We start from the raw sequence: 24,293 nt of genomic DNA, 5'->3' as shown, positions 1-24,293 counted from the left end.
GAAGACAAACAGAGGCCCGCAGATGAAAACGTTGGAACAGACAGGAAGATTCATTTAACTCGTAAAAACGTAAACGGACTTGACAGAGCTGTTACACATGCAAAATACAATAACGCTGATATTATACATTGTTTCAGTTATACAGACTCTGTTCTAATTAGACGCAAGTCGCCAACCGCATGCCCGCGGGTACCTTGGTGCCCGAGATAACATTACAACATATGTAAGTTGTTTTAAACCACGTAATTTATTAATTATTCTATTATCTGTTACACTCTCGCGATATTTAATTCTAAGCCATTTGGTGTAGAAGGAACAAAAGCTTAATCTAATTTTTTGAAGTCACATCTTCCGTTGCGTTTCAATCACACTGCGCCAAAAAAAAGGACGAATTTGGCGACCCCTTTAACCAGGCGACGAAAACCAAATTAAGCATTAAAACATGTTCAGATGCTGAAAAACATGACACTCAGTCAATTTAATACGCGAAACACATTTCGCACATACAACATGCAAACATTTCCCATCACTTACAATAAATGAGCGAGTTAATTTCTCGTCACCATTGCCAGTTGCATATCTAAACTCAGCATAGAGAGTTCTGAAACGGGGGTGGAGTAACAGTATGAATGATGTGTATTGTGTGTCGCCATTGTGGTGGGGGTGAAGAGAGATTGTATGTGGGAACAGCAATGTACAGAGCTTGCAAGCGATACTGGACCACAAAGCACCTCGGCGTAGCACATGCAAAAGCCTATCTGCGTGCGAAAACATCCCCTCCCTAGCACATAATAGGCTGTAATAATTTGTGCGCCGGTTTGACACGACAATTTCGCAGTCCACGGTACAAGCTGCTACCTCCCGCTATTGGATTATACTTTTACAACAGCCGAACTGCAACAGATTTCTAAATTCTGTTAGAGGCGTTTGTGTTGGACGACCCTTGATGGCTTGGTCTCACACATAAGGTAGCGAATGTTAAGGTAATGATCATGAACACTTTGTGGTCGACTGGGGAGGCTTGCGTCTGTCTGGCTGAGTGGTAACACGACGGAGGATTCCCCAATGTAGCTCAGCAGCTGAAAAGTAATTCCCCCAGCGAGGGTTCCCCGGAACCGCGAGAACCAAGTGTACTGAAAACTCACCAAGCCGTGTTCTCTTTCAGCAATACGTTCTTCCCAAAGAGCAAATAATGTTTTATTAATATTGTTATTATTCTTGTAACACGTTTATATTTGCTTGTAATACAACAGTATCTGACGCCCTTAGAATTAGGTAGTATGATCTTTGGTTAACGAGTAGAGCATGATACTTTACCAGCGAAATGACTTTAAAAAAGATAAGATTTACATTACTGAAATCTCTGTAGCAGGAGAAAAGGCTTTATACGTCCAGCTTCTCGGAGTGGAGGTCCGTCCATGAAGGATTTGTGATGGACAAAATGGCGCTGGAACACGTTCTTCTCCGAGTCCATCCATTTTCCCTGTTAATATCATTCTACCACTGCTTCAACATAACTCAAAAACATCTGGGGATTGGCCACGTACCACAAACAAAAAATAATAAATATATAGAGAACATATTATTAAAAGCTGGTGTAAAATAAAACTGGTTCAAAATAAATTGAACTGTCAATATTATCTACACTCCGGAACCTACAAGAATCCCAATTATCAATCTGCTCTATATTCAGGTGACACATGTTTACATAAATGTTAAGTTAAAGAAAATCACGGAGTTTCACATCTAAACGCACTAGTGCGAAGAACGTATGAGACCACTAAACCATCATGTTAAAAGTCACAGATATTAGGGCGGCTTCCGGATAGAGAAATTATGGGGCACATTCGTTTTCCGGATACTAGCAAAATTAGCCTATAACTTGTGGTATACAATGGCTGGGTACGTTGCACGTTATTTCAATTGGAAGCCGTGTTTTATGGGACGTAATTCCGATTGTGATACATTGGGTAGGTCACATTCGTCCAATGTCCATATTTGATACATCGACTGCCATATAAGCATCGGTGTGAGAGAGAAATGGAGGACTGAATTCTCTGAAACCAAGCACAGAGCAATTTTCTACTCAAAGAGAATACGTTTTCGAGACTATTAACATCTCTAGACTACGTACGGATGACTGGACATTAAACCAATACGTAAAGATAGCTGTACTTTTGAGCTTTTTTCCGCCAAACAACGGAATTAAAGCCGAATATGTGGATACGTATTCAGTGTGATTTGTTGAGGAATAATTTTTTATGTTAAACAATTGTTTAATTAGAGTTACGTAATATTCAATAATTGTGTGCTTTATATGTTCTGTATGATTCTGAGTGTAAACAGCGATTATTTCCTTAACCAATGTTAACCAATTAATCTCTCTAATGGCGAAATGCTGTTTTCTTTACGGTACGGACAGAGTTCTTAAATAATATTTACACGAGTTTCAGCTTCAAAAAGTTAAAGTTCTCAACTAAACTGTTTCTGATTTCCAAACTCCATAATTAAGTCCTTTGAAATACAGATAAAATACAAATTCGAGCGTAACAGGGACTGAACATAAGTCACCATAGTTCGAAGGAGTCATCTGAATGTCATATCCGTCTCTAAATCTCCGGAAACACAGGTCATTTCTGAAGTCCCTGCCTCCATAATAACAACATTTCATCCATCGTTAGAGCCTTCTCGCACAACATCCTTTAACAAGAATCCTTATATAGTATCTGGGCCGCCAGAAGTTACTCGTTATCTGACATTTCCGGGGACGAGTGTAACACCCCAGTTGTTACGCCCACAAGATATAACTAGAAAACACTCCGTGATGCACATACGGCTCTCAGCACGAAGCAGGGAGCGAAAAGATAATAAAAAAATAGCAGAAGGCGTCGAGGAGCGGTCTCTGCTTCGCAGCGCTTCAGTCACATTTTGTTTCAAACTTCCACGTCCATCATCCCATACGTCTTACGGTTTTTAAGTGAATTTCTGATAAATATCCTGACCAACAGGAATGGGTTTCTGCTGTAGAATATTGGAATACGGACACGTAACAAAATATGAATATCACTTACTTCATGGTGCCAATTCTTCGTGAGAAGTTAAGCTACTCAAGAAATTCCCAACATTTATGGAACCTGAAGCTTTATTAACGTTTTTGAAACAGCCCGCTACTAGTCTCTATCCTGAGCCAGATGAATCCAGTCCATACCATCCCGTCCCATTCCTCTAAGATACATTTTAATATTATCATTCCACCCACGTCTAGGTCTTCCTACTAATCTCTTTCCTTCTGGTTTGCCCATCAAAACTCTGCACGCATTCGTGTTCTCTCCTATGTGAGCTACATGCCCTGCCCATCTCACCCTCCTTGACTTGATCATTCTAATTCTAATCATTCAACTTTCTCTTGAAGATCACTGCCGGCTTCCAATTGGTACGTACATACGAAGTTCGAATCCCGAATACGCCAGCTGTTAGAAACTTCAGTGTCAGGGGGGCACCTGTTGACCGGAAGGGTAACCTTACGAAGGTAGTAGCATGCATCATACAGGCGGTTCAATTACCATAAGTAGATGGAGCACAGTAACATCACGTTCCAAGATATCTTTGGTAATAAATTAACAGATACGTATTCTGCCAGTTTGGAACGCGCAAATAACCGACAATCATAATTAGCTAGATAAAGGAGCGGTCACGTTCCAAACCCTAGGGCTTTAACTGACCTATAAGTCTGCGAAAAAGAGTGGAACCAGGGAGACTCCTCGGCCAAATAACCACCTCCAACGTCAATAATTATGCAGATGAGTATCAGACAATGCGGTGCCCACGTCTAAGATCCAAGTAAGCAACACGGCGTGGGACCGAACCGAGATAAGGTCAGGAGTAAAGTCTAATACTCCCTAAAATCCGGATTTGTTCCCGTGTGATTATCATCTGTTTGGGCCACATAAGTAGCAGCAATGAACCAAATGTATTTCAAAGCAAGTACGGCACGGTATATAAAAATGTGAACACAGATTTAATTATGAGTAAAACCTATAGACGTCCGGAAGAATAAATGTCCACGTCAAATTTGAACCCCCTTTTCAGTGAAATTTATGTTAAATCTGGGTCACATTAGCTTTGATTCCGGACACCGTGTTCCCTACACTGGTAACAAGCACCACGCGTTCGTGTATAAAATCTCAGCCCACTTGTTATTGAGTTTGTAGATGTTAGTAAATCTCGGTCGAATGTAATTTCATTCCAGCAGAGAGATCTTGTACCTTGAAGAAAGTCACTTTGAGATAAATAATTTTTTTTAGTTATTGCTGCCCTAGGCGCGCCAAAACCAGGGCAAAAGAGTAGTCTCGGTTTTACCCTGGGAGAAAACGAATTCCATCATTTCTCTTAAATTACGTAAAACTGACGTTTCAGATTATAATCGTAACATTAGCCACTTTACAAAGAGGTTTGCTTTTCAGGTTAGTCCTGAAATTGATTCTCCAGATCTACCATGCTGATAAATGGTTGTCATTTTGGTAAAGTAATCTTCCCAGTAAAACCATTTTTACCTGTTAAAAATATATTAGCTGTTCTGTATTATGGTGACGAGACATGAACTCTTGCGAAGATGGTAGTCTTCTGGGTTGTTGAGCCGTGTAGTCTGGCAGAAGTTCACCAGCGTTTCAGAGGTTCTTGCTGATACCATCTCTCCCTGATAATGGAGCAGCACGGACCTCTGAAACGGCTGTAAAATTCTGACTCTCCGCCGTAAAAAATCTCAAACCCTGCATAGTCTTTACTATGCAGTTTAGTCACACACTGTGTTTGTGTGTTTGCTGTTTTTCTTTGAATAAAAAAATAATATTTCCTGAAAATAATACACAAACTATTTTTTTACATTAAGACGCGTTGTGTTTTCTGACATGTAGACTGGATTTTTAAATATTATTTAAATGACCCTCGTTCTTCAAAAACTTAGTTATTTGTCAAAGTTGAACAACGTTGTTATATACCTATTATTTTGGCAGGGTTTTTTTTGTACTGGGGGCGGAATATCGAATATGAGGCATGCAAAGCGTAAAAATGAAGTCCAAAAACGTGAGAATTTGGAATAATATTCATAGCAGATTCTCCCATTGCCGCTCGATACGTGTATTCTCTGAAATTACCGGGGCTTAGCACGAAGTAATCTCTCTTCGTGACACTGGCCATGATACATGAATTACAAATTCTACTGAAACTATTGTGTTCAGATTTGACGGAAGAGTAGGGGAGCAGTTAGGGATGCTGACAAAGTTTGTCGCTTCTATTGGCGTTTTCTCATATGAAGCACGAAGTATGTTGTAGTGAGGGCAGGATTTCAAATGGCGAGGGTATGAGATACAATGCACCGCTACACATTTAACCAGCAACACTCCAGATTCTGGCTCGAAGCACTGTATCACTGACTGCCATCATTATGTTGGGCGGGACAACCTACAACCCCTAAAACTCGGAGGGGTTTGATACATGTACACTTCCGAATCCTCTGTGGGTCTCTGAAGAGCGCGAACCTAGGCTGTCCCACTACACTAACCCCCTACAGACTCGAAGCCTTAGGAACAGCTAAAGCCCTAGGACAGACACTGCTTTCTCATTTCCATGGAAATTCAATCACAGATGAATATGGATGGTGGATGGCTGGCTAGGTTGTTCTACCATGTTGAAGTCCGCCCCACCAGGAAGCAGTAAAACACTAGTACGCTGGTTATATATTTGGTGTTCGGTAAGAAGGGTTTAAGTCAACAGAAATTACATTTTACTTAAGCCTTTCTTTCTGAGAACCAAATCACAACCTTCCTAACCACAACAATTCAACCTTGTTTTCAGCAAAAGAACTTTACTGTAAATTCTAGATAAATAAACGAGATTTATATGTATGAAATGAATAGCTCAACAAGAATAATCTGCAGTTAAATGCTGGAATCACAAGATTAAGACCACTAGATACTGTTTACAGCCAGACAAAACCAGTTAACATGAGCAAACCTTTTCCTTTAGTATTATCCTCCCATCTACATCTCAACCTCTCTAGTGGTGTTCTCCCTCAAAAATTCCTGCTGAAATTTGGATGCATTTATCAAATCTGCCATGCCATATATATTTGCCTCGTCCTTCTCAATCTCCTTGAATATACAGCTGGCCTAAAAATTGTGATGCTCGTCCTTTCACAACTCTCTCTGGCCTCATGTTAACATTGTATCTTACGTCCAAACTTTTTCCCAGCGCCCTGTTCCCAAACACCCTGCCTATTTACGGCTTCGATTTTAAGGAACGAGCAGAGTCGAATATTTAGGGTGTTTCAACGTATAAACAAAATAAATAAAATCTTCTCGGGCAATCAGCCGCGTTAACTGATTACCCGAGAAGATTTTATTGATTGTAATCGCCGCGAAAGTCTCAAATCCTATATAAACAAAATGTTCTTTCTAACTTGAATAAATGCGAGAGGGACACTAACGCCTCCAAACTTATCAGAAATCGGTCGTTGAAATATTTGTGCAAATACTAAACATAATTCTGGTTTAACTTTAAATTTCAAGGTTCAACACCAACACAAAACAACTGTTAAACTTGCTGTTTCCACAATTTTAGACACGAGACAAGAATACAAATATTCTGAGCCGAACGGTAGCAAATATTCCCTGAATCTTGATCACACTTGGGGTGTAATTAGTTATAAATTTCATGTGATTAGTGCACAGCCACTATTCGTATCCCCATTTACTGTAAATGTCATTCAGTACCCTCGGCGTATAATAAGAATTCTCTCCCTCGGCTTGACAATGGGTTTGACGAACTGCGAAGTGTCTGTTACAGGATCCAGTAACACACTGGCTGAGTATACAGCTCTGTGCTCGCTGGATTAGGAGTCGCTATACATCACAGCCTCCTGCACGGCAGTATCCATTGTCTTACTCACTGGTTATGGGAGGGCTGTCAAGTTTAACCAGCAGTATTTCTGCTTAATCCACCACGCTAGCACAAATCCCTCATTTCGACCTCCACGAACAGCTATATAATTCATTATGACACATGGGGAGGGAGATTCCATTTTGATTAGTTTCTAAAGGCCATACATATAAGACATTCTGTGAAGGTACAGGATAGCCCGATGTCAACACGTGTAATTGTAATTATGCTATTTCAAAATACAAGCGCTTTCTTTATCTGACACATCCGCTGACCAGTGCATTATGAGAGACCAAGACGTAAATATTTTACGGATAACATTTAAAAACCATCACGCTCTATTCTAATTTAGGGGAATTTATGTCAAAATAAAATATAAATCTTCGCCATGTTCCTGAGTCAGAATAGACTTGATTTTTGTTGCGAAGTATGTGAAAGGTATTGTACGCTAGAGATGTTTCTTAAAACGAAACGTGATCTGAAAAAGCATGAAGTAGCTGAGTTTCAGAATTTTATCCTGAATGTTAGACGGCAAATTTATATAGGCCTATAACATGTTTTACTTCTACTTTTGAATACTTAGCAGCCTGCAAAAATATGCAAGACAGAAAGGTCTTTTAACTATTAGTCTGTATCTTTTAAATCGTGGGGCTTAATCATCAGTTTTACTAAAAAAAATTAATGAAATAAGCATTTATAATTGTATCAGTTTATTGATACTGACTCAATAAACAATATAATCCAGTATATGGTCATGATTCAGTCCGAGAGCCGTAAGTTTGCATTCAAAACCGTTTTCAGTTCTATGATCATAGTAAACTACATTTACGCTCTCTTATATAGATTTACCTTATCATACCTACACACAAAAGGCACTAACGTCATACAAATGCAACATTATAAAAAAGCGCATTACAAAATACACGTATAGAACGTCACAAACGTGTGTAGCTAAATTTACGTAGTTACATTTTCTCGTCCCGAAAACAAATCTTGTACAAAATTTTAGCTGGAAAAAGTCCGCGAGGATTAACTTTGTAGCAAACGACAGTCTTTCATTGTGATACTGCCAAACGTAAAATGAAAATCTCTTCAGTGTAGTTTGCCTGAGGCTGGGACCAAGTGTGCGCTTGGGTCAATTCAGCTGTAGTTACACAGAGCGCCATCTCGTCACGCAGAGGAATCCAATAGCAGGATTATGGCAAACCCAATCCTGTCAGGAGCAAAACGGGTAGGATACAAAACTCGTCTTCATCCCTTTTATCCTCTTTCTTTGGGGGGACTCGTATCTGTACTGTGAGCTAAACAACTTTGGAAAAAAATCGGAAATCTAATAGAAAACCCTTATCTGGAAGATACATTCTTCAAAAACACATTTTAGGCCGTAATTACGTTTGGTTATATGGACTGCAAGTTGCGAAAATGTTGAATTCACTCATATTCGTATTCTGTAGGTAAATAATTCGAATTTCGCTGGATTTTATACGGCTTGTTACCTGCTCATCAGGGCTCATCGCTCTGAGAAACAAGCACCTCTGAAACGTCTATACACTTCTACCAGCCTACATGGCGCAACAACCCAGACGACAGCTATGTTCAGCCGTGATAACCTGAAGTCTCACAAGTGTAACTAAGTTTAGTTTACCTAGTTTCTCCATTAATAACGCTGTATGGTTAGTATTCATGCACATTTCCATGTGCAACATAGTGTACCCTATACATTCAACGGGCCATGTTAAGACTGGACAGTCACAACTCTGATGAAGGGGTTGGTACCTCTATTGACGACATCACAGGTAACAGATGAACTGGCAACTTCTGTTGCACAACGTTAAAACGTGTGCACCCCGCCTCTGAATAACCCTACATTTCACGACCATAGCGACAATAAAATGGCATTATAAGGAGAAACAAACTGTATTATTTTAAAATTTTCCCCCAAGACTTAATTTAAATATATGTTTATACTTCCCACATAACGAAAATCCAATTACTTTCACATTATTTTAATCTTCCCTATTTTGCCTGTCTACTGTTCCATTTTAAAAGGCAAGATTACATAAAATAAATTTTAATCTTTAAACCTGAAGAGAAGACGTACTTGTTAGATATTAAAATGGTTACTAAGGACGTAGGATATGAGACCGTGAACTGGATTTAACTGGCTCAGTTAGAAACAAGTTTTAGGATTCAGAGAAGTTTTTGAAATTTATCGTTTCACTATAGGTGGAGGGGGGATCTTGACAAGGTGAGAAACTGTTAGCTTATTCCTGCAGTCTATTATACGATAATAATTCAACAGAATACCTTACGTTAAAGGAAAAATAAGGGCTAACGTTTAGTCCCTTCTTGTCTACACATTTACGTGACCACCAAAAGCTCAGGTCAGGGTGTACCTGACAGGCTATAAATGTTTAGAGCTTTGCAAATTCTATTTTTTTACTTCATTCCTAGAAATTCCAAAAGACTTGGATGGCAGGTGTGTTTTCCCTCCCCCCCATCAGCAAAGATGTCACATCTGACCTTTCTTTCAGCACACTGCGGATAAAGGTAAGGAAAGGTCGAAAGTTTAGCTTTCTCAGTATCACCAGCCGTAAGACGGGCAATCACGAAACATCCCTTGAGGCCCTGCAATCCTCCTTAGGAGGGACGATGAGGGCTTCAGCCAGAAAAAGACAAAGAATGTACAGGAACGAAAGTGTGTCAAAAATAGAGTAAGGTTAAAAAAAAATAAGAACGAGGAAGGCAGTCACACAAACGAGAAAGATAAAATAACGTCTACTTTAAAGGTTAAATTGGAAGCGACGGAAAAATGAATTGCCATAGTCAGTACAAGGTGGACGTTCCTGTAAGGTGTGGAGAGGAGAGTCACTTATTTCAGGGTACGAACTGCGACGGTTCTCTGAAAGTAACTGTTGTACTCCCAAGAGAACGAAGGCGTAAACTGAAGTACGTTTGCAGATGATGCCATGAATCGAGAAAGAACTATGTGACGCGAATTTGATAACAAGTACAACACCAACTGCACTGAAATGGCGTAAGAGACTTTACAGAAATCTGCAACTCAACTTCTGGTAGGCTATTTCAACATTCTTTAAAGCATTGCACAGTAAGCAAGGACTGTGATAAACGTTAAAGAGACATTGCGTAGGAGTATTTATAAAAAAATATTTAAAACATATAAACACACAGTAATAATGAGATTCATAAATGCTTACACCTGATTCACATTTAGTGTTCGAATGACACAAATACACAATATTAAAACAACAAACAGTGACAATTTTAATAAAAATGACGCGGGCTTTTGGGGTGGTGGATGACTGGGGTGGCAGTAGGACGGAGAGGGTGAAACTATGTCCCTGTGTGTGGAACGAAGTCGCTAACAGGCTCACTGTCCATCCACAGATAATACATGAGTAATTACGAAGCAGCGGTGTAATGATGCTAACGAGGAAAAACCGAAGAGCTTCGAGAAAAACTTGTTGCAGCTCTATTTTCCTGACAACAGATCCCACATGGACTGATATGCTATAAAGTATTCATAGGTACTGTCAAAGACACCTTCTGTGAATGAGACAATTTATCTTGATAAAAATTTTCTTCTGGAGCTTAAAAGAGATCAAATACAGCAAATATATAAATTAATTTTAAGAAAATTATGATATAAAAACTGAACGGTTGCAAGAAAAACGGTATTATTAACAAAGACAGTTATAAATAAGAAATCGAAACACAGACAAAATCCTGAATTGAAATATGCAGAAAAAGTAACAGACAATGAACGAAAGCAAACGCTAGGACTTGTTTTAGCGGTAGTTTTAGAGTCCTCTCGTCAAGTTTATATGGAGTAGCATTATGAGAACGAACATCTGCGTTAGCGTTCGTTAGACCTATATAGGCCTATTTGAACTTCAGCCTCTAGCATTTCATGCGGTGCTGACAAGACACTTTCGCCGTTAAATTTCAAAGCCACAGTCTTGCGGAAAACGCGTTACACAATGAATATTCCTATAAAATGACGTCTATCCTATTCTACTCTTGTTTAAGTGTACTACTGCATTAAAACTTTTCTGTTGTGTAAATATTTTTTTAAATTGTGCAAATTTCTTTTTAATATTACGCGATTAAGTTGAATAAGATGTTTAATAACGAAATACTAAAGACAATGGAAATAAGCCGGCAACAAATGGGAGATATTAAAAAAGGAAAATAATTTGCGAACAATAAATAATGTTATACTACTTCAGTACTTGAAGGACTTTACACTTTAAAAAATGGACATTTTTATTAAATTATTAATGAGTTGAACCAAAAGTAATTTTCATGGTATGCAGTCGTAATTATATGTCAATTATGACCTCAGAGTCACACAATAATACAATTATCTCCTGTCTTAATGGTCACCAGTTTCACAGGAAATTAATATACGTAGGTACCTTCCGAGAAATCTGTTGATTGGACTGAGTAAGTAAGGATAAACAGCGTAAGAATAGTTTGCAAAGAGTTTTGACAATTTTGTACTGCAAGAATCCATTTTCTAGTATTCAAATTGATATCATTTCTAATAGTAATATAATGTCTACAATTTCTTTTGGGCGAATTCCGAGACTTAACGAGTGGAAATTTAGTGATGAGGGTGAAGAAACTCGATCCAAAATTGTGATACATTTTTCTAACTCCGACCTTGTGTTTCAGTAAAACCGCTGGTTGGACGTAATGTAATATCACATTCTTAACACGACACAATCAAATTTCAAATTATTTTCTTACTCAAGTCCTTTTCTTTGTAATATCATATACCACTCAAAATTCCTTTTCATAACAAAATGAAAACGTAATGCGGAAAGAAAATATGAAAAGAGAGATAAAGGAACAACAGAATATCGCTTTGAGTACAAACAAAACGCAAGATAAAAGAGACAAGGCGAGTAACCTACCCTTAATATTAAGAAATATAGTGATATAACAAATGTATAAAAAATACGATATTTCGTGCGTTCTTTCTAGATGTCCCTGATAACACTTCAGGATATATTCCTTTATAGGATAAAAAGATATATGCAGCGATACGGCGTTCTTTACAACAAACACTCCTACTTTCACACTTCAGCAATTATCACTGGGATTATGATATCAAGAAATGTGAGATTGACTGAGATTGGTAGATACAAGAATTTTAGTAGGAACATCCGAATGCAAGAGACTCCTTGGGAGACTTTAGTAGTAGTTTAACGGCATGGAAAGATAATATTAAAATGGATCATGAGAGAAAGATATGTTTAAAATATAGTAGTACAGTTCTTGAGGTTATCACGGAGTCGAGTCTTAAGAGTACAGTATATGCAGTCACTGTGTTTCGTGGTATTGTATGAAATTCCAATGTGTTAAACAATACTTTTATCATGTTCCTTATTCCTTATACAATGTTTTATTATAAATTATATTTATACTTGTATGCCCTGACGAAGTTCACTCTAAATAACGAAAACCCAGGAAGATGATACTCTCCTTTACCTTAACATTTAAAACTTTGATGTAGCAAATTATCATACGGTACATGCGAGTCGAAATCAAAATAGTTTTAAGACGGGCACAAAGAAAAAGCCAATTCTGAGTTTCTAGACGAGGAACTGGCACATTAAGGGCACTGTTTTGTTTGACAATGCTTTCAGTTTCGCGCAAACAGCTTAAGCTTCCCAGCTTCTACATCAAAAGTACATTTTTATTCCAGAAATACTGTTTCCTATCCAAAAATATAGTGACTCGAGTGGCAATAAAATTCGAATGTCATAAAGCGAATATATTCATTTAAATTTTGTTAACACGAAACTACTACTGGATTTTATATTTTTATGTCTTTTTTTTCTGTCAATGACGGTTTAAAATATCCGACTCGGCACCTGTATAAATCGCATTCTAGCCAAGTTTAATCATTAACAAACTATACGAAACGGCCCATTTCAATATGCAATAAAACTCATTGATGACAGAGAAGATTAACTTTACTAAAAACTTTATGGCTGAATAAACTGAAACAATTTTTAATCCCAAACCGGAACGTTCTGTGTGTTTGTGTGGAGGGGGGGGGGGGGGGTCAAAACCTGGTGAGGATGGTTCCTGTATCCTGAAAACTACGCACAACAGAAAAATGGAGCAAAGAACAAATTTGTTTGTTATGGCGAGAAGATAACCTGAACTAAGGACACGCCCGAAAACTGTCCTGGATTCGAGTCTCGGTAAAAATACTGGCTTCAAGAATGATAACAATTCTATCTATACCATTTATCAATTCGTATCAAATGACCAGGCCCATGATAATATTTTAGAGGACGAAAGACTGATAAGAAACGTAAGCACTTGTCGAATTTCTCCATTATAACACTGTGGGCACTACGGTAGTTGTTTTATGAAGGATATTCACTAAAATTGCTATTACTGTGTTACAACAAAGAAAGTGGAGGTAATTTAAAACCCTATTGTTGAGCAATGTCATTGAACAAATTAACTCGTAGGCTTAATAAAACAGGCAATAAAAGAAGGATGCATTTACTGTACGGACTGAAGGAACAATGGTAGGCATTCTGATCAAAGAAGAACAGAGTGAGAGAGAACATGTCTGGCACATAATTATCTTCCTATGATAATTACAGTTTTACGTCACTGTCATAGCATCCATAGATCTGAATATCTCCTATCACGAGAGCTTCTCGTCTATTAAAATGACTCTGACTGCTCATTTTAATAGACGAGAAGCTCTCATTTGTTCAAATATATAATATAATTCAAGTCTATACACAAACATTAAATTGTTGATTATGTTAATTAATTGTTTCACAGAATAATGAAAAACAAAACATAAGATGCAAATAATAAGAAGATCAACAGAACACCTACTATAATAATCTACAAAAATAATAAATGAAAAACTTGCATTAAAAATATAGAGTAGTTTTAAAGATAAAAAACCTGAAGATGATGCTATGACATCGAAACATGTAGTAGTATAAAGCGCAATACTGTAACATCGTAATAACGATGAATAGCGCAAAATATCAATATTAATTTTAAATTTTAACATCAACAATTTAAAGTTTGTGTACAGACTTGAATTATATTATATATTTGAATTTTAAAACACAAACATGACGCATTTAAACTATAAACTCTCATTTGTTGTAACACAGTAATAGCAATAGAGACATGAGTAGGCTGTACCACGCAGTGGAGAGCCTGAGAAACACATACAGACCAGTAAACGAATATCACGGACCACACGATTATACTTGTAATTAATCCAGATTCAGAGTTGTCTGAAGTACTCGAGAAAATCCACAATCCCTAAGCTGTAAATCGGTGAGCAAAGTGTGTGTATGCACAGGTATATCTGAATCACTTCCTACTTAAAACACAGGTGCACGGGGTCTTTTGAACAACTCTGTTTTAATCCTTTACAGAAACAGTCTATTTCTTCGGCCTACACAAAGGCTACGCAGCCAACTATAGGATTTTACTATAAAGTAATATATTCTGATTTTGGGCTCGATTCAAGCACCGCGTAAGTACAGTTACGTAGACAAAGCCAAAGAAACTCCTAATCTATTAAGTGTAGAACGAAAATATCAAGTTTAAAACAAACTGTCGCAACAAAACAGAGTAACAAGAACAATTTTATTTTATAGGTCAGCTCTTAATCTCCATACGCTTTCATCAATACAGAAGCTTATTTTTATTCTCCATAGTCTGTAATTCAATAGTTTTGTAGTTAAGGTGACATCTTGAATGGAGAGAGAGAGATCGATTGTTACGGATAAGCAGCATTATACTAATGAGTATCAGTATAATAAAGAGATGTTCGTTCAATAATACGATAGGGTTACCTGCCTCTTTTGGGTTTGAGGTTTCAATATAACGAGCGAAACTGTGATTTTACTCTGTTGTTTTTCAGTTGTAACACTGGCGTTGTTATTATCGTATGCAGACGTGATGTTTGAAACAAATATTTTGAATGAAGTGTAGGCCTGTCCATGTGTGTTTGTATTTCAGCTCCGTAGCTATGCTTTGTGCTTGTAACATGCTGGTTCAGGAATCAAATAACAAAATGAAGTCTTTAAAAATAAATATACAGTATTGTCACTAAACGTTACTGAGTGTAGTCACGTTCAGAGTACAACTACTTCGCTTTTAACTCCAGACTAGAATCACGGCTGGAAATAACTTTCTTAGAGTACGTTCAGTTCTGTGTCCATATTACTATGAATATCTTCAAGCATTAAAATGGCATACTTCAAATCGCTACAAGAACATAACTTCGGGACATAAAAACTTAAAGAATTTAGCGGTTGCTGTGGATATTACAAAGCAGGCTTGTAACTTGTCACCTCAGAAATTGCTTTACTGGAAATTCCGCATTATAATACAAGATAAATTTCTTGCCAAGAAATTCGTCTTTCTGAAATTATTCTATGTCGTATAAGTTCTGAAACTTGAAGTTAAAATGACTGACCGCTTGTTTGGAGGAACAAATTTGCAAAGATAAGAAATAGCATGATCGGGTGTTAACCTCTGATTTCGACATCCTATCTGTTTTCGGGATGAGGTACTAGAAATTTCGATCAGAAACTTTTGGGTGAGTACTAGACGGCTTATCCTATAACCAATCGTTATAATTTCCAGAAAGTCCGGTTCTCCTAATTATATTGCATGTGAGGGTCCCTTCCATCCAATTAATTAACATTTCTACATTAAATTCATTTATGAGCCGGGATAGCTCAGTCAGTATAGTGACTAGCTACGGGCTGGACGGCCGGGGTTCGATCCCCGACGGGGGCAGAGGATTCTTCCTCTAGCCTCTGCGTCCAGACCGGCTCTGGGGCCCACCCAGCCTCCTCCACAATGGGTACCGGGGTCCTTTCCCGGGGGTAAAGCCGGCCGGGGCGTGATGCTGACCACTCACCCCAATCTAGTGCCGAGGTCAAGGAAGAGAGGAGCTATACCTCCTCTCACCCCAAACGCCTACATGGCGTATAGTGGGACAAACTTTACTTTACTTACATTAAATTCATTTAATAAATTATGTCTGACACTAACAGACATTTTAATATTATTTACTCAAATAAAATTATATCCCCAAAAGGTCTCTTCTCGCCAGGTTTCTGCATTTTCATCTACTTCATCAGTGACATTTTCCGCCCATCTGATACATCTTTATATTACCACATTAAATATTTTGCGCTTATATATTCGTCGCTCAGCCTGCAAAAAATAAATGCGCTACTGTATAAGACAGCTGATCACAAGTTACCAATTACTTGTATGCATAAATCCATTTATACATCACACTTAAGTCACAGCAATATCACGGCGAATTTAACCAAATGAAACTGCACTGCATCACAGATCCCGTTGCAATGTGAATGGCTTACCAGATAGTTATGAGGATATTACAGTTGGTACAAGTAAAGCATTTAAGCATTATCATTATCATCTCAATGCTATTTATCCCAATATGGATGAAGTCCAGCGTATGACTGTCATTTCTCCAGCTAACCTGTTATGTCTGCTGACTGCAAGCAATTAATTTATGGCATGATGTTATTCGCTACCAGCATTACAGCGCAATCAGAAGCTGAAGCAGATGGTAATTACTTAAAGCGAATGCAAGCTCGTAACATACGCGAATTACCTGAACGATGTGTCTTTAAAAGAATTATTATCTCTATAGAAAGTTACAAAGCGGCACTTGTGTGACGGAAATAGAAGAATTAAATTTGCTCTTGTTATGTCCACTGGATTAAACTGGCTCTACATCATGATCAATGATTTGATTTGTTTTAGGGTTGTCGAACATCCAGATCGAAGAAAAGTACGAAATAAAAAAGTTAAAAACTGCGACACACACACGAAACTTTCAAAATAAAATTAGGTGGCAAAAATCTACATAAAATTAATGTACTTACAGATATCTAAACAACATCAACCTTTCTGTCGCTGTCATTTCTGGTTGAATACATGAGCGTCTTTATCGAAAGTGTATTTGCATGCCTTGTAATGGAACGATTCCCCTTGTAAGTCGTCGAACCGAATGTCGATTGGACGCTCTCGCTACCGAATATTATATAGAGTCTGGTAGTAAAATGACTGGCCAAATGAAAGGAGACTGGAAGGGAAAGGTCTTGGCCTATTTTAAAACACGATATCAACTTTACTGCAGGGACTGAAGAGAACCACGAAAACCCTCACCACATAGATTCTAACACGGGGTCTTGTTACCCTCTTTCCAATTCTATTCTCATCTTATTGTTACGTAGCTCAGGCCCGCAGATATTTTGCGTCTAGTAAAAATACCTAAATAATCGGAATGCGAATAAAAAATCGAGGCACGGAAATTTTACAGCACAACCAATAACACAGGATCTAAAGCTTGGGATAACAGCGCCAAAAAATGTTCTAAGAAAATATTACAGCCTGAAAGCAAGGTTATAGCCACTCCCTTACAATCTCCTTGCTTCTATCAGATGGAGTCGTAAGCCCTGGAAATGGCGGAATACCGCTACTGCTAAGGCTGCGAAGCCAGTATTAGGCGTCTCTCTTGCTAATAGTGCCTGTCCCCTCCCCCTGAGCGATCCCACAGTCCGTAGGCACTAATCATTGCCGTCATGTGGTCGTCGTGTTTGATGGCGCTATCCCATAATGAGGCTCTGAACAGTTGGTACAACCTCAATGCTAGCAAACACCATTTTCGATTTGGGACTAATGTTTAGTTTCGTATAACTGTGCATCTATTAACTACATTAAGCCCAATCTCTGTGGAATTCACTGCGTTAGTAACGTCGAATTGTAAACACAGTCTGGAGTATGCGAAGTGTGGTCCGATGATCCAGTATACCAACTGAGTATCTGACTTGACTAAAAAGTACTTCTGCAACGTCGTCTTTCAGGGTTACTAAGTACACAATGAGAACATGATTTTGTTAAACACTTTTTTTTTGTCAGAGGCGCATTTAACATAAGCAGCTATTTGCCTATCACGTTGGATATTGTAGACTGTCTGAGGTATTATATATCGCTCATACACGTCGTTTCGGGAGTTAATTCCTCAAGGTCAATTGCTGTACCACATTATGTAACTTATTTCAAGGTAAAACATATCTTCATTCTCCTCTAACGGTATTGCAGTCATTTAGAAATTACACAACTTTGATTCAGTAAAGCAGCTTTATAACAAAATAAAACACAAATTCAGATTTACTGAAGCGTAAAATTCTTTAAAACTGAATCAGTTACAGAAACAATGTTTTATTTTGAAGCTTGGCATCTTTCCTTTGAAAATTCTGTATAGAATTCTCGGACGTTAAAACTACGATTGTGTCTTAGATCTGTCACTGAAAATATTTACAGTCAGATAAATCCACAAAAGATGGGTCGTTTCTGTGACGTAATGATAAGACCCGCCTATTTCTTTGGAATCTTTTTCTTTGTGAGATATATTACTTTTATTTCTCAGACATCCTTGTACTTTATGCTCGTATTTGATGTGGGAAAGGATGGGTCTCAAGGAAAAAGGCAGTTTTGAAGATTATTTTACTTTCACATACCTAACATATTTATACTGAATTGTACATTAAACAAGTGGCAGAAATATAATCCCTTAATACATCTACAAGAAAAAACAAATTTGAAATAACTATATTTTATTCCGTTACGTATTCTCAGATGGGCATGCACATTCCTAGCTTAGTACTTTAATTCAATCGGCCCTTCTCGCTTAAAAGTCTCTCATAAGACTGCGTAAAAAGTAATGGCAGACAATACTTCTAACTTTTTTGCAGTGGGATTATTAAGCCCTCAGCTTTCAAGGAAAATTTTGCATGCTTTAATCTTCTGTTCGCCACTTCTACTGAACAGTAGCAGCCCTTGTTAACAGAGCCTGAACAGAATTTATTAAAGCTCCATCGACAATTCCGAATACCGCCCCACTTCTTAGAATATTAACAACGTTTCTGCTCAAAAAAGAAGGGGTTCTGTTTCTTACACAATCACTTTCATACGTTCCTCAGTTTTCTGTGAATCAGCGACGTAAAATAAGCTACGGCAAACTTCTGCCCTCTCAAATTCAAAATCCACACTCACAAATAAACATACGCTCAAAAGTCGCTGTTTGCAACAAGAGATGTCTGTATCAGAATTATTACTCGTTAACAGTCCCCTGAAGCGACTCCAGCTCAATTTTCGTCACAGGTTAACACGTGTCGTATGCATAGCTTCGAATTCGAGAGGACCGGATACGAATTTACGTCATAGCATGACTATATAGCCTGACATTTTTGTTGTTTTACTAAGTTTCCCCGGGAAAAAAACACTGCAACAGAACATTCTAAATTATTCTCAGTAACTACAGCCGCCCTATAATTGCCCCAACCAATACTAATAACATCCGAAGATAAAATTAAGTCAGACATGCCCAAGGTACACTGGCAAGTTTAACCTTATTAAGATACGTCAACATTAAATCAATTGAAGTTAATAATTTAACTATATTAACTTCATAAACAATCCTGCGTCTGCTTCACCTATATGATAAATTAATTAAACTTTAGCATGCAACGCAGTGAAATATTAAGTGCATTAATGAAAATCAGACGAGACTGTTTCTTGAAAGAAAAATTCTTATGGAGTAATTAGCACTTCTAATTCCTATTCCAGAGGTTCTAGGTTAGAAAATACTCTGGAGATTTATGTTCGTCTCCTAAACTAAGGCAAAATAATACTTTACAACTCGTCACAACCGATTCTTTTCATGTATTTCTCGCTTTATAATTCAGAATAATCCTCCCAATCGGCGTTTATAACCTAAGAAAGCGTCGAGACATGAAGTAGTTTCATAACAAACAGAACACAGACGAAAAGAGTAATATGAAATTATTATCAGTAGGCCTGTAGAAAAAACTACTATAATAAAATTAAACGATCTACCCTGTAAGTAACTGATTATTCGTGATGTATCATAACTGTCTCGTAAATAATTATAGATTTCAGCCAGAAGTATATTAATAAGGCTGGGCACGTGTTTACGAAAACTATATTTCTCAAGGGTTTCTCCCTGTGCAGCAGGTATAAACTGTAATGAGTCTGTTCAGCACAATTTACTCCCTTAAAACTTGTTCTCTAGGATTCGATTTAATAATATCCTTTATGTACGTTCAATAATATTCTCCAAAGTAATGTACGGAAAATTTACTACTACCAAGGTAACATTTTGTTCCTAAAATGTATACTAGGTTGCCTGTTCATAATATCTACAACAAAACACTTGTGTCTGAGCTCCGCTCACCTGTACTTTTGTGGATATGTATGCTAGGTCAGAACTATTTCAAGTCGTTCTTCTCTTAAACCATAGAGAGGATCAGGTGTTGATTAGCATCACCAGAACGAATGATCAACTCTGTCGACATGCTTAGGGCAAGTCTAGATTTCCCTGGGGGTTCCTTCGTACCCAGAAAGTCGAACTAGATTCTATTACTGAGCTACCCCATCTTCTCAAAAACTCAATGCAGATGGCACCACCGTGCTGTCCCTGTGGACGCTTAACACAGAAACGCCATTCTGAAACTAGCTGACGCATGTAAAATATGTCTGCACGGACAAACCGAAAGCCAACTTCATTAACGACATTTCATGAAATACCTAGTTGAAGTGTCTGTAAACAAGATCTGAACAGTTCATAAGGGATCTTAAGTGTACGTAAATGGAGTTTGTACACATTAAAGTGAGGCCAGTGGCGGTCGATTTCTTCTTGCACAAAGTGTTTCCTCTCACACTCCACAGCTCTGAGGCGTAAACGATTTGGTTCAGTATCTAGCCACGTAAAATCACACACTAAGACGTACGGAATGGCGTTTTATGTTAACATAACACTGCAGCAAGTTAACGTGTTAAGGAATGAGGGGTTTGTAATTTATACTGAACATCAATCAGCAGATATTTCTAACACTGCAGAAACAGGCTGGAATTTTCTCAACATCGACAACACTCGCCTCACGCTGGTCGAAACAGACCACGGATCATTCACTGACGAACAAAAACAACCGGGCAATTCTATTTCGTTCGAATTGTTTTCGTAAAACTCGACGCTGCAACACGTCATGTCACGTTTAAAGAGGCCCTCATAACCACGCCAGTTACAGGTTTTCTGAACTATGTCTGCAGGGAAATCAAAAAATAAAGCGGGAGTTAATACTACAACATTTTTAAAAAGTATCGCTCCTCACAAACGTGTTATTGTATCCAGCCCATTCAGTTGTATAGAATGGCGATTACTTTATTATTGTTCTATTCTTACAGATCACGGCTTCGACCTGGGCTCTGCAGTTCCTCCTCATTCGCACGCTCTGACCAGTGACGTGGACCCAGATTTCAACGAACCCATCAAGAATGTAACAGTACCTGTGGGGCGCGAAGCGATTCTCAGCTGTTTAGTCACTGAACTAGGCCATTACAAGGTAATAAATAAAAAACATATGGACACCATCCGGAACTAAATATAATTAATAATTTCCATGTAAGATCATAAACAAAGCACCTGCAAGTCCACAAGGCGATGCAAAATGGAAGACTGCATTAGAAAATAACATGAATTCTAAGACCTGGTAATAGATATTTAATGACTGCTAAATATGCTCTAATATTAATTTTGTTCAAACTTCACCGTAAAACATTTAATAGTTCATACATGTATCGCTTCATTACACCACTGTCAATTTTTAACATAACATGAAACTACGAAAGAGTAAGCTCTAGTACGTGGTACTGTAAATTAATTCCACGTTAATCTAAGCTAAAAAAATTGACTGTACACCAATTACATATTTGAGTTAAAATATTGAAAACCTGCCTATTTTCCACTCAAACATGGTCCATTAATTAAAGATGGGATGTTATCGGAATTTCGGGAAAGGGAAAAGGACAATATACAGGAGCAAATGACACAACCATAATGTGATTAAAAATTCGATTTTCCATTGTATTTCTGTTGGCATTTTAACGTGTACACCGCAACACTATCAAACTTCATTATTTACATTTGGAAAAGAGACATTGATACGCACGCCGAATCCATATAGAACATAAAGTACAAATTCTCAAGTCCTATGTTATTTATGTGCTTGTACAGCTACTGGAAATCTAAAACACCAGATCTTAGCCGTCCTGTATACACTTGTCCTCAAACATCCTCAATCTATGTTCTTCCCGTGGGAGACCAAGTCTGACATCCACACGAAACAACGGGTAAAATTATATACAGAGCAGTGGTCACTTTAGAACGAAAATTTGTTGGGCATTTTATTAACACAATTTTGCTTTAACGTTCCAACTGCTATAAGCAAACACAGGTTCAACTGCCTTCTACGGTAATTTTAAGCGAAACCATGTTCCAAAGTGTAAACAAAAAGATAATTACTACAGTACATCAGTTCTTTTTTCTGAGGTTTGAGGTTGTGTTGCCAGTGTAATAAAAAAGTGCACAGTTAACACGAATATGGGTAACGACATTGTAACCTAAGAGGCAATATTAATGTTCTGCAAGTAATTTTCTTTGGTTTTATTTTCTCCTGTGTGCCAGAGTACACGTCCACCAACTTCCGTTCCAGTGAAAAATACAGATTTCCAAGCAAATATAAAATAAGAATGACCAGTTTCACTGCATCACATCGGCAGCTCAAATTTAAAGTACTTCAAAATAATGCTTACAGATTTTGAAATGCTAGCGACTACAGTGGTATCGTATGCAACATAAAAACTACAAATAGGTCTATAAGTGCTATTCGAAAACAAAAAGATAAAACGTTTAGACGAATGCCTATGAGGCTGTAGAAAATGACATAGCATCACGAATGCGTTGTCTTTTAAAATGTATTTTGAAAAAAAAATTCTTCGAAATATGTTTTTTAGAAGAAAGATAAATCTGTAAGCGTATATACTCTTAGTACGTTACAATAAACGGCATAGGCTATTACAGTGTGAACAGAGATGTATTGTGGGAAAATTTGTAATGTAGCCTTAATGGGAATTTAACAAATACAATTGAAAAACTTTAAAAAAATATCGCCATATATGACAATGCCAGAGGAAATTATTACTGAGCCAGTTACAATTTATATGGGATGCCCCAAGGATCTTGATTATTCTTAATCTTATATGAGAATAATATTCCTATTCGTTTACAGAAGAAATCGTGTCTGAGGTTCCACAGCAATGAAGATGTCAAATGCGGAATTCTGGATTGAGAAGTTCAGTACTTTTGTATACGATTACCGACGTTTCGGCAAAACGCATCACCTCCAAACATTGAGACGATACGTTCAGCCTCTGAAGTGTTCATTTCCAAAAATGGAGGCGATTCGTTCATCCAAAACGTTGCTAACGGCCTGAAAAGGCCACACGGCGTCACAGCGCACAACCGACATAATAAGTTATACATTGATTATGCCAAACATAAAGTAATTACAATTTGACACGAATAAGAAATTACCTATTTGTCATACACCGACGTGTGTCCTAGTTTAATCTAGAACAGCTAACTTCCTTCCTCGTGCTTCATATATCGTTAAGTAATTGCTTTCTTACTACGAACTGGCTTTTATATTTTTAAATAAAACAGAAGCTGCAACTTTGTACAATAGGGATCCATCAAAGACACTGAAAAGTCGTCATTTCTTTGTTTATTTCCTTCTCCCACTTGATTTGCATAATATACATGCGCAGCCCGCACCACTTTTCTTTGTTCTGAAATACGCAAGTATTTCCAGCTTCTTCTCCATCTGTACCGTTTTCAGTGTGACGTAAAAATATGCGTGTAATTCAGAGTGCCACCGCGTTATACGCGCCAGCAAATACTGCGAGATGCGTGGCTTGAAAGCAGCCCGTAAACCAAAGACAAGTTTGAAAACGTATTTAATGAAGCTTTCCAATTACTCCCAAGCCGGAATACCTCAGTCAATAAAACAGCAGTATACGTGATGGTCAAAACTGGTTTGATTCCCGGAAGAGGCAATTTTATTTCAATGAAAACGCTCTGGGTTCCACCCGACCTATTATTTACGGGTTTCGGGTACAACGGGGTGAGGAGGATCTGAGGACTTCATAGTATCGTATACCTTTGTTCAGCTTCTCCTCCACAACCCTATACGCCTCCATGGTCTGTTGATAAGATACGGAACAATTTTAACTTTACATTAAACGTACAGTTGAAAAAATAGCCAAATGTTAGTTTCAGTAACAATGATGAAGTGATAACGACATATGAGGAAGAAGCTAGGGTCTACTTCAAAGTACTATTAAACATTTGACTGACAAAC

The 24,293-nt window shown here is 37.8% G+C and overlaps 1 protein-coding gene across 1 annotated transcript in view; it reads left to right on the top strand.

Annotated features, from left to right (window-relative positions):
* The window catches only part of LOC110836992 (lachesin), a 170,185-nt gene that overhangs the window by 86,010 nt on the left and 59,882 nt on the right, over positions 1-24,293 (top strand). Inside the window, exon 2 of the mRNA XM_022078750.2 lies at positions 21,280-21,437. Within this exon, the coding sequence (XP_021934442.1) occupies positions 21,280-21,437 (158 nt within the window). The remainder of the gene's footprint in view (positions 1-21,279; positions 21,438-24,293) is intronic.

This window comes from Zootermopsis nevadensis, unplaced genomic scaffold (genome assembly GCF_977971745.1).
Source record: "Zootermopsis nevadensis isolate Lab colony 2312 unplaced genomic scaffold, Znev_1.0 Znev_ptg000061l, whole genome shotgun sequence".
Taxonomy (NCBI): Eukaryota; Metazoa; Arthropoda; class Insecta; order Blattodea; family Termopsidae; genus Zootermopsis; species Zootermopsis nevadensis.
The sequence above is the reverse complement of the archived record's forward strand: the minus strand, read 5'-3'. Positions and strand labels throughout refer to the sequence as shown.